The sequence below is a fragment of the Liolophura sinensis genome, chromosome 7 (assembly GCF_032854445.1).
Source record: "Liolophura sinensis isolate JHLJ2023 chromosome 7, CUHK_Ljap_v2, whole genome shotgun sequence".
In the NCBI taxonomy this organism is placed as follows: domain Eukaryota; kingdom Metazoa; phylum Mollusca; class Polyplacophora; order Chitonida; family Chitonidae; genus Liolophura; species Liolophura sinensis.
In genome coordinates this window covers 5622758-5637226 of record NC_088301.1, presented here as the reverse complement: position 1 = coordinate 5637226, position 14469 = coordinate 5622758, and the positions used below count along the sequence as shown (strand labels likewise).

Here is a 14469-nt window from a genome sequence, read left to right as displayed (position 1 = left end):
GCTTGCTGCGATATTTTACAATAGTACAAAGATAGTACAATATTCTCTTCAAATTCTGCAGGATTTTTAACCCATTTAGATAGTTCCCTGATGAGTTAAAAATGAGAAAATATCAGTCGATTTTCCAAAAGTCCTAACACAAATGGAAGCAAGAAGCGAAAGAGATCCAGATCTCCCAACCGGGGAATTCGCCCTCCTGCAGTGCGAATCGAGAGCGGCTGTTTTTAGTGCGGGTTATAAGCGATATCCATTGTTATATATACCCTTATGATTTAACACACCGTATGGAGCGTTCCAGTACCATGTGATCCATGCTATGAAAGTCTGTGAAGTGGTGAACAATGGGTATGCTCACTTAGACCCACAACCTTCATAGTTAAATGAACAGTTTCGGTGGACTAATGGTTAGCGAATCCGCCTCAAAGTTGGAAGACCCAGGATCGAACCTGGGTCGTCCCATATCAAATACTTTTTACTCGTTGCAGCCTCTCTTTGAGCCCAGCACTGAGAGGTTAGAGCATGGAAACAATACTGGTTGGCCCAGTATAAAGTGACTGCGTGGATTGTTATGTCTGGTGTCTTCGACATGATACTTCAGTGACGTCAGCACTCTGGGGGCATGGACTCGCCCTGACACAGAAATACACAGTACATATACAAACATCCAATGACTTCTCTTCTTATGACTGAGTATTAATTATGACGTTATACCCCAGGTATTTATCCATTTATTTATTCAATTCATTCAACTGACTGATGGAATAACCGTCTTCAAGGATCTTCTGGTGTGATATTTCTGCACAGTCGTACTCAACTATATCCTGTTTATACTGAACATTACAGAACTTAAAATAACCCTTATCACTTAGATAATACATACAAAATATACGAATATTAACGAAGGTATATCCTATTGAACTGATAGTCCAATAACTTGGACTATAACATGGAGTCGATCTCTTGCTATTCTCATATACAGGTGTAAATTAGAAGGTTCCTCTCCGTACGTGGGAAGGTCTACCAGCAACCTACAGATGGTCGTGGGTTCCGTTGGGCTACCCGTCATTCTCCCACTATAATGCTTTGTCGTATAAGCGAAATATTCTTGAGAACGGCGTGAAGCTCCAGTCGAATGAATAAAAACAGAATAGAAAATAGCAAAAGGAAACCAGGTATAGCGGTTCTGACATATTCTTTATGAAACTATTTGATAGGGTTTCCTTGAGGGGTGCATAAGGTAAAGTACTTTAATGCAGGAAACGGAAAACGTCCCACCCGAGGCAATAGCCTACAGCACTGTCTTACAAGACATCGTGTATAAATATTTGAAATGGTGCAAGTGTTGGAACAAAACTAGGTCATGGAATATAAACAGTAATACATCTATTACACAAGTCTAGGCTCAAGTCTTGGCTAATCTCTGGGCTCAAGTCTAGGATCAAGTCTGGGCTCACGTCAGGGCTGTCAAGGAAAGTCCAGACATCTGCCTACTTTAAAATCATCATAATATCATGTTTGATGACACGTCCCTTAATGATGACTTCACATAAATTGAATTGTAACAAGCTCTGCACTGTGGTAATGGAGCCCCAGGAGCATTTCCTACTCTGTGATTTCACACCTCCCTGACAAGTGTCTGAATGTGATATTGTATAATACAGTGTGGACTAAGGTGCAGTTACCTTCCAATTGGAAGAAACCCATAGTTATTCCTGTTGCTAAGCTTGGAAAATCTACATCATTCCCTTCATCATACAGACCTATAGCCTTGAGCTCTGCCACATGTAAGGTAATGGAAAAAAGGATTAATTCTACGCTACTTTGGTTCTTGGAGAAGAACAATATTTTATTCCCTTTTCAGAGTGGATTCCTCAGTTGGCGAAGCAAAACTGATCATAGTGTTACTTTATAGACTACAGTCTCCTTAATAAAGAATCTGTATTAGCAGTGTTTCTTGATATAGAGAAGGCATATGACATGGTATAGAGGGGTGGGTTATTAATTAAGATGAAGACAGTGGGAATACAGGGAAAGATGTTGGGCTGGGTCAAAAACTTTCTATCTGACTGTTTCATCCAAGCTAAAAAGGGTAGAGAAGATGGTACCTCCCAGGGAGGTGTGCTATCACCTACTTTATTGAACATAGCAATTAATGATCTTCCTTTTGTTCTTCACCCTAGATTGGATTGTTTAGTTTTTGCAGATGATAAAGCAGATCAAATGTAAGGACCTGAGTGTAGCTCAGAAGTGTGTTCTGCTTTGTTGAGTGGAGCAGACACTGGGGATTTAAATCTTCTACTTGTAAAACAGAAGCTGTAGTTTTCACGAGGCACACTTATTAAGAAATCATCGTCATTTAAGCACCTAGGTGTTATTTTTGATATTAAACTTACATGGCCAGAGGATATTAACATGATTCTGGCTAAGTGTGAAAAAGTGTTGAATCTCCAGTATCAAGTAAGACATGAGCAGCAGATAACACCTCCTTGTTGATGTTGTACAGAGCCTTGATAACATTTTGGCTAGATTATTGCTGTGAAGCCTACTCTTCAGCTTGTGGTACCATTACGTTTGTGCTGGACTTTGTTCAGTGTTCAGCTCTCAGAGTGTGTACAGGAGCACTCAGGACAGGACTAAATGTTTCGCAGCTGATGTGTAATGAAATGCCTTGTTTATTCGAAGGAGGCTGAGAACTTTGGAGTATACCCAGAGGCCAAAATCAGTGGAGAATAACTCTGTTTCTTGTGTGGTAGAACCTCCTGTTTATGATTGTTTGTACCACACTGGCATTACTCGCTCCAAACCATATAATGCACGCGCTCAGCATGTTTGTAAACAAAAACTGGCGGAAACAAATTTACTGTGCAGAAGAGAGTTGTCCCCCCTTTTCCTCAGCATAATGCCTGGAGCAAATTCATCAAAAGTGAGCGAATTTTCTGCATACGTTTACTGATGGTTCTAAGGGCCAGGGGAATGGAAAGGTTGGGGCTGGTGTACACTGCTGAACTGACAGCTATTTTATTCTCCTTGCACCTCCTAGCAGAGTTTAGGCCATATATGGCTGTTCATTTTACAGAGTTATTTAGCTCACTGCAGGCACTACTAGTTTTTACGTGACAAAAAGCCCTGCCCATTGTTCTTACAATTATTCTTTTGTGTAACCTGTTTTGTTGCCGAGGAATTTTTTTTTTTTTTTTTTTTTTTTTTTGAGTAGGTCCCCAGTCATACTGGCATTAAAGGGAATGGGCTTATAGACTCAAAAAGGGCAGTGGACATAAACCCCTCTGCTGCTGATATAATAAGTCACTTTAACCATGATTTTGCAAAACTATGATAAATTGACTGGGAATGCTCAACAAAGGGAAGATATTTTTACATAATCCAAGCGTTGTTGTTTCTGACATAAGAATGCCTACTGGAATAGTTGAAGTTCTACTGTGCATGCTTCTCTCTGGACACATCCAACTTAGTTCATATCTGTACAGATGTAATCGTCATGATAATGAATTATGTGATATGTGTCTGGTTGATGACACAGTCTCACATTTTTATTACACTGTAATAAGTATACTACTGAAAATGTGAAGGGTTTAGCGAGCTGTAATATTCCAGCCATGCGGAGTGTCCACTGAAGTGTTATATTGTACCTGAGATTGCTGTTACTGAGATTGTCATATGAGTTGTTTTTGTTTTATACTGCAATAGAGAATGGTCGGGGGTTTATTGGTTTCAGCGTCCGTCATGAAATCGCAAGACCTGGGATCAAACCCAGGTAAGGCCATACGATAAACTTTAAAAATGGTACTTGTTGCTGCCTTGCATGGCACTGACCACTTTGAGGTTAGAGCAAGGAAACACGACTTGTTGGCCCGGCGTTGGTATAATGGGTGCGGTGTGGTGTCATGTCTGGTATCTTCGGCATAATGCCTTTAATGGACGCAAGAAAACATACTATTATACACACACCCAATGACTGCTCGTCGTGATACCACTGAAAAATTGTTCATTACGTCGTAAAAAGTCGTAAAAAGTTCACAAACACATTACTACATACTTAATCAATAAGTGGATTGGTTTCTGAAAAGAATTTGTAATGGGGGTATGTTCTATGCTGGAGAATAGGAAGAGAGTTACATGCGGAAAATACGGTAAACTGAACGAGAAGCGGGATGTTACTTTACATTAAGGCTTTTTATCCGCTGTTGTACTGGCATTTTTGCATGACTATGAAGTGCAGAGGTTCCAGTGGGGGTCCTGTCATTTTAAACTTAAGGCAATTCTCTTGGAGAAGCAGAATATTACTTTAAGCGAGGGCTTTTTATCCGTCGTTATCCGTCGTTTTTGCATGCTTCTGCCAGCTATCTCTAGAGAATATATAGCACAGCGTTCAGCTATGATGTTGTCACGCTTCCGTTTCCCCCACGTTTCGCTATAATAGAGTCACACTCTCGTTTCCTTCATGCCCATCTAAGATAGGGTCGCATTCTCGTTTCTTTCACGTTCAACCATAACAGGGCCCCAACTCCTGTTTCCTCCAAAATTAGTTATAATATTGTCACACTCACGTTTCCTTCATGTTCATCTAAGATAGGGTCGCATTCTCGTTTCTTCCACGTTCAACCATAACAGGGCCCAACTCCTGTTTCCTCCAAAATTAGTTATAATATTGTCACACTCACGTTTCCTTCACGTTCATCTAAGATAGTGTCGCATTCTCGTTTCTTTTACGTTCAACCATAACAGGGCCCAACTCCTGTTTCCTCCACAATTAGCTATAATAGGGTCATACTCCTGTAAATCATTCTTAAATAAAAACCATTTTAAAGACCAAGGACATAAATAAAAAGTATTTTTCCATTGTCCCCTTACTGGGAGCCTCAAATCGCGCTGACATGACCTACATATATAGTTTGTTGCACAGCCAAACCTAAAAAAATCAAATATATCGTCGATAAATTTTCCTAGCGATATATTTTTGTATACACATTAGTTTAAATTGTTTTATTCATATGACATTGTTTTTATCTTTACTGTTGATACCATAATATGCCTTTATTCTTCTACAGTTAAACTAATTCCAGTTTTTTGGGTTGTTTGTACTTTTCAGTATGTGTGTCACTGCCCTTTTTCTCTGGTATAAAAACCTACTGTTTGCTGACCAGTGTATATTTCTCCAATAAAGAACAGGCCACTATAATCAAGGACTGGTGTTGTAGTTCTTATTTATGCACTTACAAATACCCCAAAGTGCACGATAATGCTGACCTCGGGTTTAGACATGAAGGAATTGGTTACAAAACCGCAGAAGTGTTTTTATGTATTCCCTCAGGAGTGGTCATACACTTCCGTGTGTAACTCGCATGCCTGATAATGCATATCATTGTTTTATCCCAGCGACTCATGGCCAACAGTTACATGCGCCTAAGCGGCTCGAAATAAAAGCATTAAGTTACAACTGACCGGATTGCTTGTATAATCCTGAATCGGATTCTTCTCTTTATGCTGAGCGTAGATCGATTATAGAAGCTTTGTAGTGATTTATTGCCTTGGATTTTTTTCTTTCTTAGATGCTGTTACTGACATCATGTGTAAGCTATCGTTATTATCTTTTATATTAAAAAAGCTGACTCTTTATGTCATAAGTAGAGGACATTGATATCTGACTGAACATTGAAGCACGAGCACAGCTTAATTCCAGATATTACTTAATTTATTTATCAGTGTCTAGGTTTATGCATATTCCCTTTTAAACAAAACTGATTCAAAAGGCTCGCATTTTCTAAGGGTTATTCTATTTTTCCTCATCTAATGATTTTTTACATATATGACTGACAACTCTCCTTTAACGCCATGGTACATGTATATGTTGTGAATCCACACCACGTAGTCCAGAGGAAGTGGTAGGTAGAATACAACAGTGCAGTGAGACACATATAACATTTTTAATTTATTTTCACGGAAATCACGGAACTTTAAATTTGCATATTTCCCTGTTTTCAGTGTTCGTTCGGCCTTGGAGACAATCTGCGATCGACGACGCTCATATGACTTCCACCAGTATGTTGTGCATAGCTGTGAGTCACACACGGGAACGTTTGTCATTAACTGGCCAAAAGGTTATGCAATAATCCAATAAACAAACGAATATAGCCCTTAATCACTGACTTTCACCGAAAGTGCCATTTAGCAATGGCTTGTGATGGCTTTCACATTGCACAACCACGACGACCGCCTTTACGATAGATTTTGGCCAAGCCATGGATCGTGGATGTCCATCTTAAAGACTGATAGTAGCCTACCATGCATGCAGCTAGACATTACTCGAACTACAAAACATTAGTCACAGGATCTGTAAGGCTGCATTGTTTATTTTATTTAAAGCCAACAACTGTAATGTTGATTAAACAATGATTATGTACTTGTTCTTTGGGCAGGCCTTTGACAGAAATATGTACAACGATTTTGCAATCTTACAGAGCAACAGTTTTGCCGATCTGGGTCCGGATTAATATAGAGCTCGTGTCTGTAATGATTTATTTTGTGCACACAACACATGTAACCTCATAGCCGTCAACATAGTTTGGACAGGGCAGCGCGCCACATTTAGCTTCCACAACGTACAGCAGATTCCCGTCTAAGTTAGCGGCCGTGCCGGGATGGGTGTCTGGATCCTGATCCACACACACGTACTCAGACCTATAATACGTGTAGCGTTGTGCCATGAGAAATCCCAGATACTCCAGTGTCCATCCTGATGGACACTCCAGACGGGCTGGGATCATCACGTAACTTGGTCTGCCCGGCGTATAGCAGACAGCACACTGGGCCTCCCGGTTATGGAAGTCTCCGCCGGAATTGGTCTGGCCAAACACTTTATTGCCTTCTAGCTCAAACTCGGTACCATACAGATAGGAGTTTGATTGAAAACCAGAGTAGGTTTTGTTCCACTGTGGATTTAGTGGTAGACACATTTGGTTGGCCCCAGAGCCCTTGTGGGAATAGTGCGATCCTGCCATTACACCTTCAGAAAAGAATCCACATTTTCATAATGTATTTAGTTACCAAAGAATGTTTTCCATTAACAGAGCAAATACTGAAAAAAGAAAGCATATTATTGCATTATTTATAACATTATTAAACATTGGCACAAAATAATGAAAAAGTATCATCGTCAAAAGTCCGATCTTGAATAAAGAACTTACATATACGCCACGACATAGAAACAATAACACGAACGTTGTACGCTATATCATTCTTAACACATGCCAAGCTTTGTGTCGAGCAAAATCTAGGTTTCTAGAACGTTGATTATTACTACTGCAGCAGGACTTGAGCAGTGAAATCAGGATGAGGGAGATTTGGTCAGTCTTCATATATTTTGTGGTTTTGTGAATTTTCATGGAAGTTTTGTCACTAGTCATCCTGTTTAATTTATGAAGTAAATGTTTGCTATACTTGTGTATATTTAATCTCGTAGGGAGTTTTGCAGTCATGATCCCGTTTCATCGAGCGATGTTGTTCTTGTCATTTTGGTGTTCCTACATATTTACCACAATTTCTAAGTATTGTTTCAAATATGTAGTACCACTTATGTAAAATTACGAAAATATATGTCGCAGTTTTATCCAGAACTCTTACTTCCTGCTTTCATCTTTGTTTTATGCAGTAAAATGGCATTTATTTTCAGCTTAACCTCGAAATAAGAAGTCTGTCTCGCCTGCATTTTTGTACATTTATGATACATAGGGTGTCCATAGAACTAACTTTTTAGACGTTTAGAAATTAGACAGCATCTTCATAATGTTGGCCGCCGTCGTATAAATGACATATTCTTGAGTCCGACGAGAAACACTAATCAAATAAAGAAATGGAAATCGGATAAGTGTTTTCCCACCACAGTTTAGAAAGGAATTTGTGATTAAATACCGTTAGGTGGAAATCGTATATTCCTTTGTTTATGTATGTTATTTACTTGATTAGTGTTTTACGCAGTACTCAAGAACATTTCACTTATACGACGGCGGCCAGCATTATGGTGGGAGGCAACCGGGAAACCGAGGGGAAATGCACGACCATCCGCAGGTTGGCGTTAGATCTTCCAATATAAGTCCGGAGAGATGAGTGAAACGAAAGTACAGAGAGATTTTTCCCTTACAACACTATGTGGAGTTTGTGAGAGAAAAGGGTAAACCACAAGTAGGGTAGTAAGAACGACTCAGTATTACGTGGATAGAACTGACCACTTCAGTGGTAAAATGGTTAGAGGGTCCGCCTCGAATCCGGGAGACCAAAGACTTTAAAAATGGTACTTGTTGCTGGCTTGCTTAGCGCTCAGCACTTAGAGATTAGAGCCCTGCCTCAGGAACACACAGTACATGTACACACACATAATGACTTTTCGTCGTCATATCACTAAAAAAAATTGTTAAGTGCGACGTTAAACCCAAAGCATACATACAAACATACCTCCGTACAACATAGTTGCATGGCCAGGACATACTTTTCTTCCCCAGCGGGTGTAAACAGCGCCACCTGTTTAACAATATAATACTATGTCTATAATAGGCGACAGATTAAGGAAACTGGAGTTAAAATCAACCTGCGACATTAGTTCTTCCACAGATTGCAAGACAAGTTTGCTTACAAAAAACAGATTATTTGAACTGCACAAAAAATTGGCCACGCGACTTATTACGTGTTCAATTCTTTCCTGAAAATATGTTTTAAAGCTGTTATAAAATTATTAGGATTTTAAAACACACAATGAGACGATGATATCACCAGTGAAAACAACTTAACAGGAAACAACTTAAGTTTTGTAAGACAGCTATTGTTTATATACATGTAGTGACCATACCAGCAGTGTTTAGTAGATCGCGTTAAGCTACTGCATTTTCTTATTTCCGGAATAATGACTCTACGTGGCAAACGTTTCAGTAAAGTTTTGTGGGGAGCTTCCTGCTACTGTTATCCGTGTTACCGTTATTCTACACAAAAATGACATCAGCAAAGTTCAACAGGGCGCATTCCCGCTACTGCTTTCCCTTCTATTCAACAGATAAACCTTGCATAGTGATGACATGGACAGTGTTCAGCAAGACGCATTCTGCTTGTGATTTCCGTCACGTATGGCGTGATGTTTCTGTGTTCAACAGAAACTCAACAGAAAGCATTCTGGCAATGTTTTCTGTTGTGTAGTATGGATTTTTTTTCACATGACAAAGAAGCGTTCATTATATTACAATCTCACAGTGTCTTGTTCAGCATAATACTTTTTATTACAACTCCCCGGTGATATAAACGGCATATACTATATCTGCTATTTTACTGCTATTTTCGTACTTCATGCTCTTTCTTACTTCTTTGATAGTTTGTGTTAAACGTCATTTTGGAAACTGACTTTGTAATTCTTGCTCTAGTACATCCATCTGGGTTGACGGTTGATATACAAACGTCTGTTGCGACTCATAGATTCAGCCGCGCTCAGCAGTGCAACTTCTACTATTGTTTCCGTTATTGCAGAGTTATTCAAATACGCAAAGACATCCAAACATCAAAACTAGGAAGGAAGCTTCAAAATTTCAGGACATCATTTACCAGTGAGCTGAAGACATGCTACTGTGAACACATATGTCGATCTATAGAGATGTCACAATGTCGTTTGCTATATTTTCATTGAATTATCTTACTTCTTTTCTCTCTGTACAACATTGTTACGCTTGCAGGCGAGTACAGGATTAAATCCCTATTGTAGCGGTTAACAGTATCCTCAACAGAGGGAAATGCACCTCAACTTTTGGAAAGTTTTGACCACTTGACTTTGCGGTCATGTTGCCTTTTGTGGAAAACGAAAAACAATAGCTAGTGCGATTGAGATGAAATTTAAACTACAGTTGCACAAAGCCTAGGCATGTTAAATTTGTTCTTGAGGACTTTTTTCGGTTTAAAATTATTCGATACTGGAAGGAAATATTGTGGAAAATAGTTCTATCTGATAAAGGTTTGCACCCTGATTCCAGGTTTGCAATTTTGCAAAACCGGAAATGACATTGTCAAAACCGGGAGTGGGTATATATTTTTAATAGCCTCACCCGATTGCAAGGAGAAATATTTTGTAAACCGATAGAAGAACATGCCAAAAAATCGCCATTTCTGCAGTTTTCAAAGTTAAAAAATTTCTGCCAGTAAAAGAGCATGGCAGAAATGCGTAAAACGTATACAGTATATAGTAGACCTTGAGATAACCATTGGTGAGCAAAACTTTTGGTGTTCTCAGTTAGCAGATCTGGCGTTCATATTCATTTGATATGAAATCATGCATCTGATATAAATTTTTTAAATAAAATCATATCTGATTGACTTCAAATTAGCATATTTATCTTATACAGCGAAAGTGATTTCATGTGAGAAAAAAATTGGAATTTCAAGATTCTATCCGATTTTACCGGACGAATCTGGTCTTATAGTCTTCCAGCAATTTATAATTTGCCGCAATTTACGAAAAAGGTTTTCCCCATATTTGAATGTCACGTGACAGAAAACTTTTACAGTTGTACAACGGTAAATCTTTGAGCTGTGTTAAAAACACAACAGACGTCATGAACCCCGGTTTTATCGCTCTTATCAGTTATGTTTCTAATTTTTTTCTTTTTTACTGTCACCTGTCACATCGAGAATTAGTATGCAGCTGAGCCGACATTTCCCCTTTTTGAGTTTGCACCGTCGAAAACCATTCTAATTTAGGCCATCAAAACTAGAGGATGAGATGAAGCCAGCTTAGTTTATTTCCTCTTTTCGCTGCTATAAACGTCCGAGCCGCCTCCGAACCGGCCTCTAGCCACCAATCTTTTCTAGTGTAGCCACTGTTTATGGTATCAGCCTTCTTTGTTTTTAGGTTTTTACACTTCCGCCATCGTAAATCGTGACTAAAGACCTGAAGAAACCAATTGAACATCGACAGCCAAATGTATGGTATATGAGACTGAAATATTTCCTCCACACACTGTTGATGGCTTGACGTTATTTCGAGCCTCACCAGGTGTTTGTGAATAAGTAGATACACATATACACCTGAACTGATGACCTATATAGTCAATAAGTGCCATTTATCTGTGGCTGTTATGTTATTGTTCATGTTATAGGGCAAAAAACACGAAACCCACTTTGAACTACTCGTATCATACGAACCAGCTAATATGTCGTCATATATATGTGCTTATAGCCGAATCTAACTTTCACTTCACTCCATTTTCTTCATTTCTTCACGGGGCCTCCGTGGTTCAGTTTGTTAGCGCGTTAGCTTAGCCTGATGACCCAGGAGTCTTGTCATCAATTCGCTCGCTTTTAGTTCAAGTCTAGCTCATACTGGCTTCATCTCTGGTCTTACGTGGAAAGGTCTGTCAGCAACCTGCGGATGGTCGTGGGTTTCCCGCGGGCTCTGCCCGGTTTCCACCCACCATAATGCTGGCCACCGTCGTATAAGTGAAATACTTCTTGAATACGGCGTAAAACACCAATCAAATAAATAAATAAATGTATTTCTCTACAATCTCTGCCCATCAACAAAACGTAGCTAATCAATTACTCACCAACCAATGGCGGCTCCGCAATTCCCTGCAAAGTCAATTCCAGCCTTGATCAGTAACCAAAACGTTAAACATCTATCTGTTATGTATTAAATATTATACATGCTCATCAGTAGGTTGTGTCACAATTGTGATCCTTGTGTCTATAGCCTTTGATTTTTTAAGCGATGCTAAAATTAGTGCATTTTTTTCAGTTCAAAATTAACAATCTTTTTAAAGCTGTAAATGGTACAGGTACGATGATATTTTTTTAACGGGAATAATTTGAGTTCTTGTCAAAAAAGGACAATTTGATTTGATTAGCGAACATGGATTTTTACAAAAATCCACAGGAAAATGTCTTTAAGGCAGTTGTCCAATGTGATGAATTATCAATGCATGTGCATTAACTGAGAGTTCAGTTGATTTTTTTATTTAAAAAAAAAATAAACAGTAATTGTATTTATCTAAGCTGAATTTAAGGTATGGTAGATTTACTCAAGCGTGACCAAGGCTCTAGGGTTTAACCCAGGAAATCTTATCTCCACTATCAGTCTATTCTGTATGCCCTCAACATAGGAAGGATGCGGTAGCTGTGAGTTCAAATCCAGCTCATGCTGGCTTCCTCCCCGGCAGTATGTTGGAAGGTCTGGCAGCACCCTGTGGATGGTCGTGGGTTTCCGCCTGGCTGTGCCCGGTTTCCACCCACCACAATGCTGGCGAACGTGAAATATTCTTGAGTACAACGTAAACCACCAATCAAATAAATAAATAAATTCAACAAACGAAGACCCTTTCAGCAGTCTGATGATATTATATACCTCTGTACATCTCTCTCACATACTCACCGGAAGTCCTCTCTCCCCCTGGGGACCCTGTCGCCCCCTCTCCCCTTGCGGTCCCGCAGGGCCCGGAGGACCGGCTGGACCGGGCGGTCCAACAGGTCCCTGCAGTCCATCCCTACCGTCTCTACCATCTCGTCCACGAAAAAATCGACTATTGGAGGAAAAATCTACAAGTAAAGACATGGTTTGCCACATATTACACTTAGCTTGGTGGCTTAACCACAGACATGCCTGTTATAATCACCCAGTAAAAGAACGTACCAACTTTGCTAGGGCTACACCGGGTTGCTTTGAACACGGGAAACAATATCAGAAAAGGTGCTCATGAATGCCATCGTCATGGGTCAATCTAGGACCAGATCTAGGAACCCGGGCTTATGTTGTTAGTTACATGGCAAATACCTAATATATTCAAGAAAATGAACTCTTGTCATTTTTAGGACAACAAGGAGTCTGAAAGGACCTTGTATGGTAAGGCGAGGAATCGGCCCCAGTGCAAGACACTGTGTACCTGAACGAGGAAAACTGAGTGACAGTTGCGAACACGCTCGTAAGGACACTACTTTTTCAGTTCTGCTTTAGTCTCTTTCTTTATCCTTCTGGAAATGCAACTTATATAACCCCAAACAAACAATCAAGTGATGTAGAGGTCATAAATGGGGAAAATGGTAGCCTGCTCCAGTCACGTTGAAATGTCTTTTTTTTTTTTTGCATTAGGCACTTTACAGTAGGGAAAATCATTGCAACACGAATATAACTTTTTCAAAGATTCTTGAATACGCAGTTATCCAACAATCAATTAAATACATATATAACAAATGTAAATTTTATGCCTATAATTCAGCTATACGTGTAACATGTTAATGTTAATGAAAGACGACCACACGTGCTCAGCAGGATTCACAGGTAGTTGCCACATGTTATGTATACCACACCTTAACAATTATCCATTTAAATACATGATAACACCTATTTGACGCAAGACGGCTTGTATCTTTACGGACACCAAAGAATGATTCCAAAGTCAAAAAAAAGGATTTAAAATCTTCCCATGATGTTCTACCCGTTAGTAAGTTCGCTTGTTCGCTCTACTATGAAGGATGTGTGACAAACTATAGCAAAAATACGGGTTTTAAACTGGCTAGAGTATGATTAAACTAATCACAATATGGAAATTATGTTTTACATATGAATACAAACGTCAAAGAAAAACTTTGACATTACGTATAAATGCAGACATGAAAGTCAGTGAAAATATTTTTCTGGTAAATGTTGATCTTTATTCTGTAAATTAAAAAGCACAGTACCTCGTTTGGGCAAAAAATTAACGTTTTTCATCGAGAGTGCAGTTTTAGCCGGTTATTACTAAGCAACCATCTATTTTATGATCATACAATTTTTATGGGTGTCTCCACCAAGTTTTATACTTCTGATTCGGAAATTTACAGAATTGTGCTGGGATTTTGGGGCCGATTCTCCTCCTTACCTTACCACGTCCTATTTCCCACTCATGATATTGTCCCGGTCTACCACAGAATGGTAAGTATAGTTGCAGATGGCTGGCACGATTATGTCACTATATGGCCTCAGGATTATTATCATATTATTTGATGACTTTCGGAACAAATCCTCATTTTTCTTCTTTATCTTTTCCTCCGCCATATATAAATATAAGGAAACCATCGGGTTCAATAGATTAAGACAATTAATGAGCTTTTATGAGTTATTAGCGTTGTTCGTGAATATTAAACAAGGAAACCGGGACATTTTAATTTTTCACTCCATTTCTTACATCATTGTAAAACTACGTTACTGATACATCACCATGTCCCAATCGATGACATAATATGTTTGTGTCTATCCCTGTCTATCATTGTTATAAACCTCTAGTTCTCAGCTTATAACAATATGTAGTTAACAACAACACATATGTGCGTGTGTGTGTGTCAAATAATCACTAACTTGTGGCAACAGTAAGCAAAGTGGCGGCCATTTTGGATTTATTCAAGTTACGCCAATTTCACTTTCTATAGAAATGAACATCCCATCCCAGACAACTT

The 14469-nt window shown here is 39.1% G+C and overlaps 1 protein-coding gene across 1 annotated transcript; it reads right to left on the bottom strand.

Moving 5' to 3' along the window:
• Positions 1-6431: 6431 nt before the first annotated feature.
• On the bottom strand, positions 6432-12657 carry LOC135469585 (short-chain collagen C4-like). Its single transcript, XM_064748074.1, has 4 exons — positions 12413-12657; positions 11589-11613; positions 8467-8532; positions 6432-7021 (listed from the first exon to the last, which is right to left on the bottom strand). Exons 1-4 carry the CDS (start codon positions 12602-12604, stop codon positions 6534-6536), a joined length of 771 nt encoding a protein of 256 aa, XP_064604144.1. The 5' UTR covers positions 12605-12657; the 3' UTR covers positions 6432-6533.
• Positions 12658-14469: the final 1812 nt, after the last annotated feature.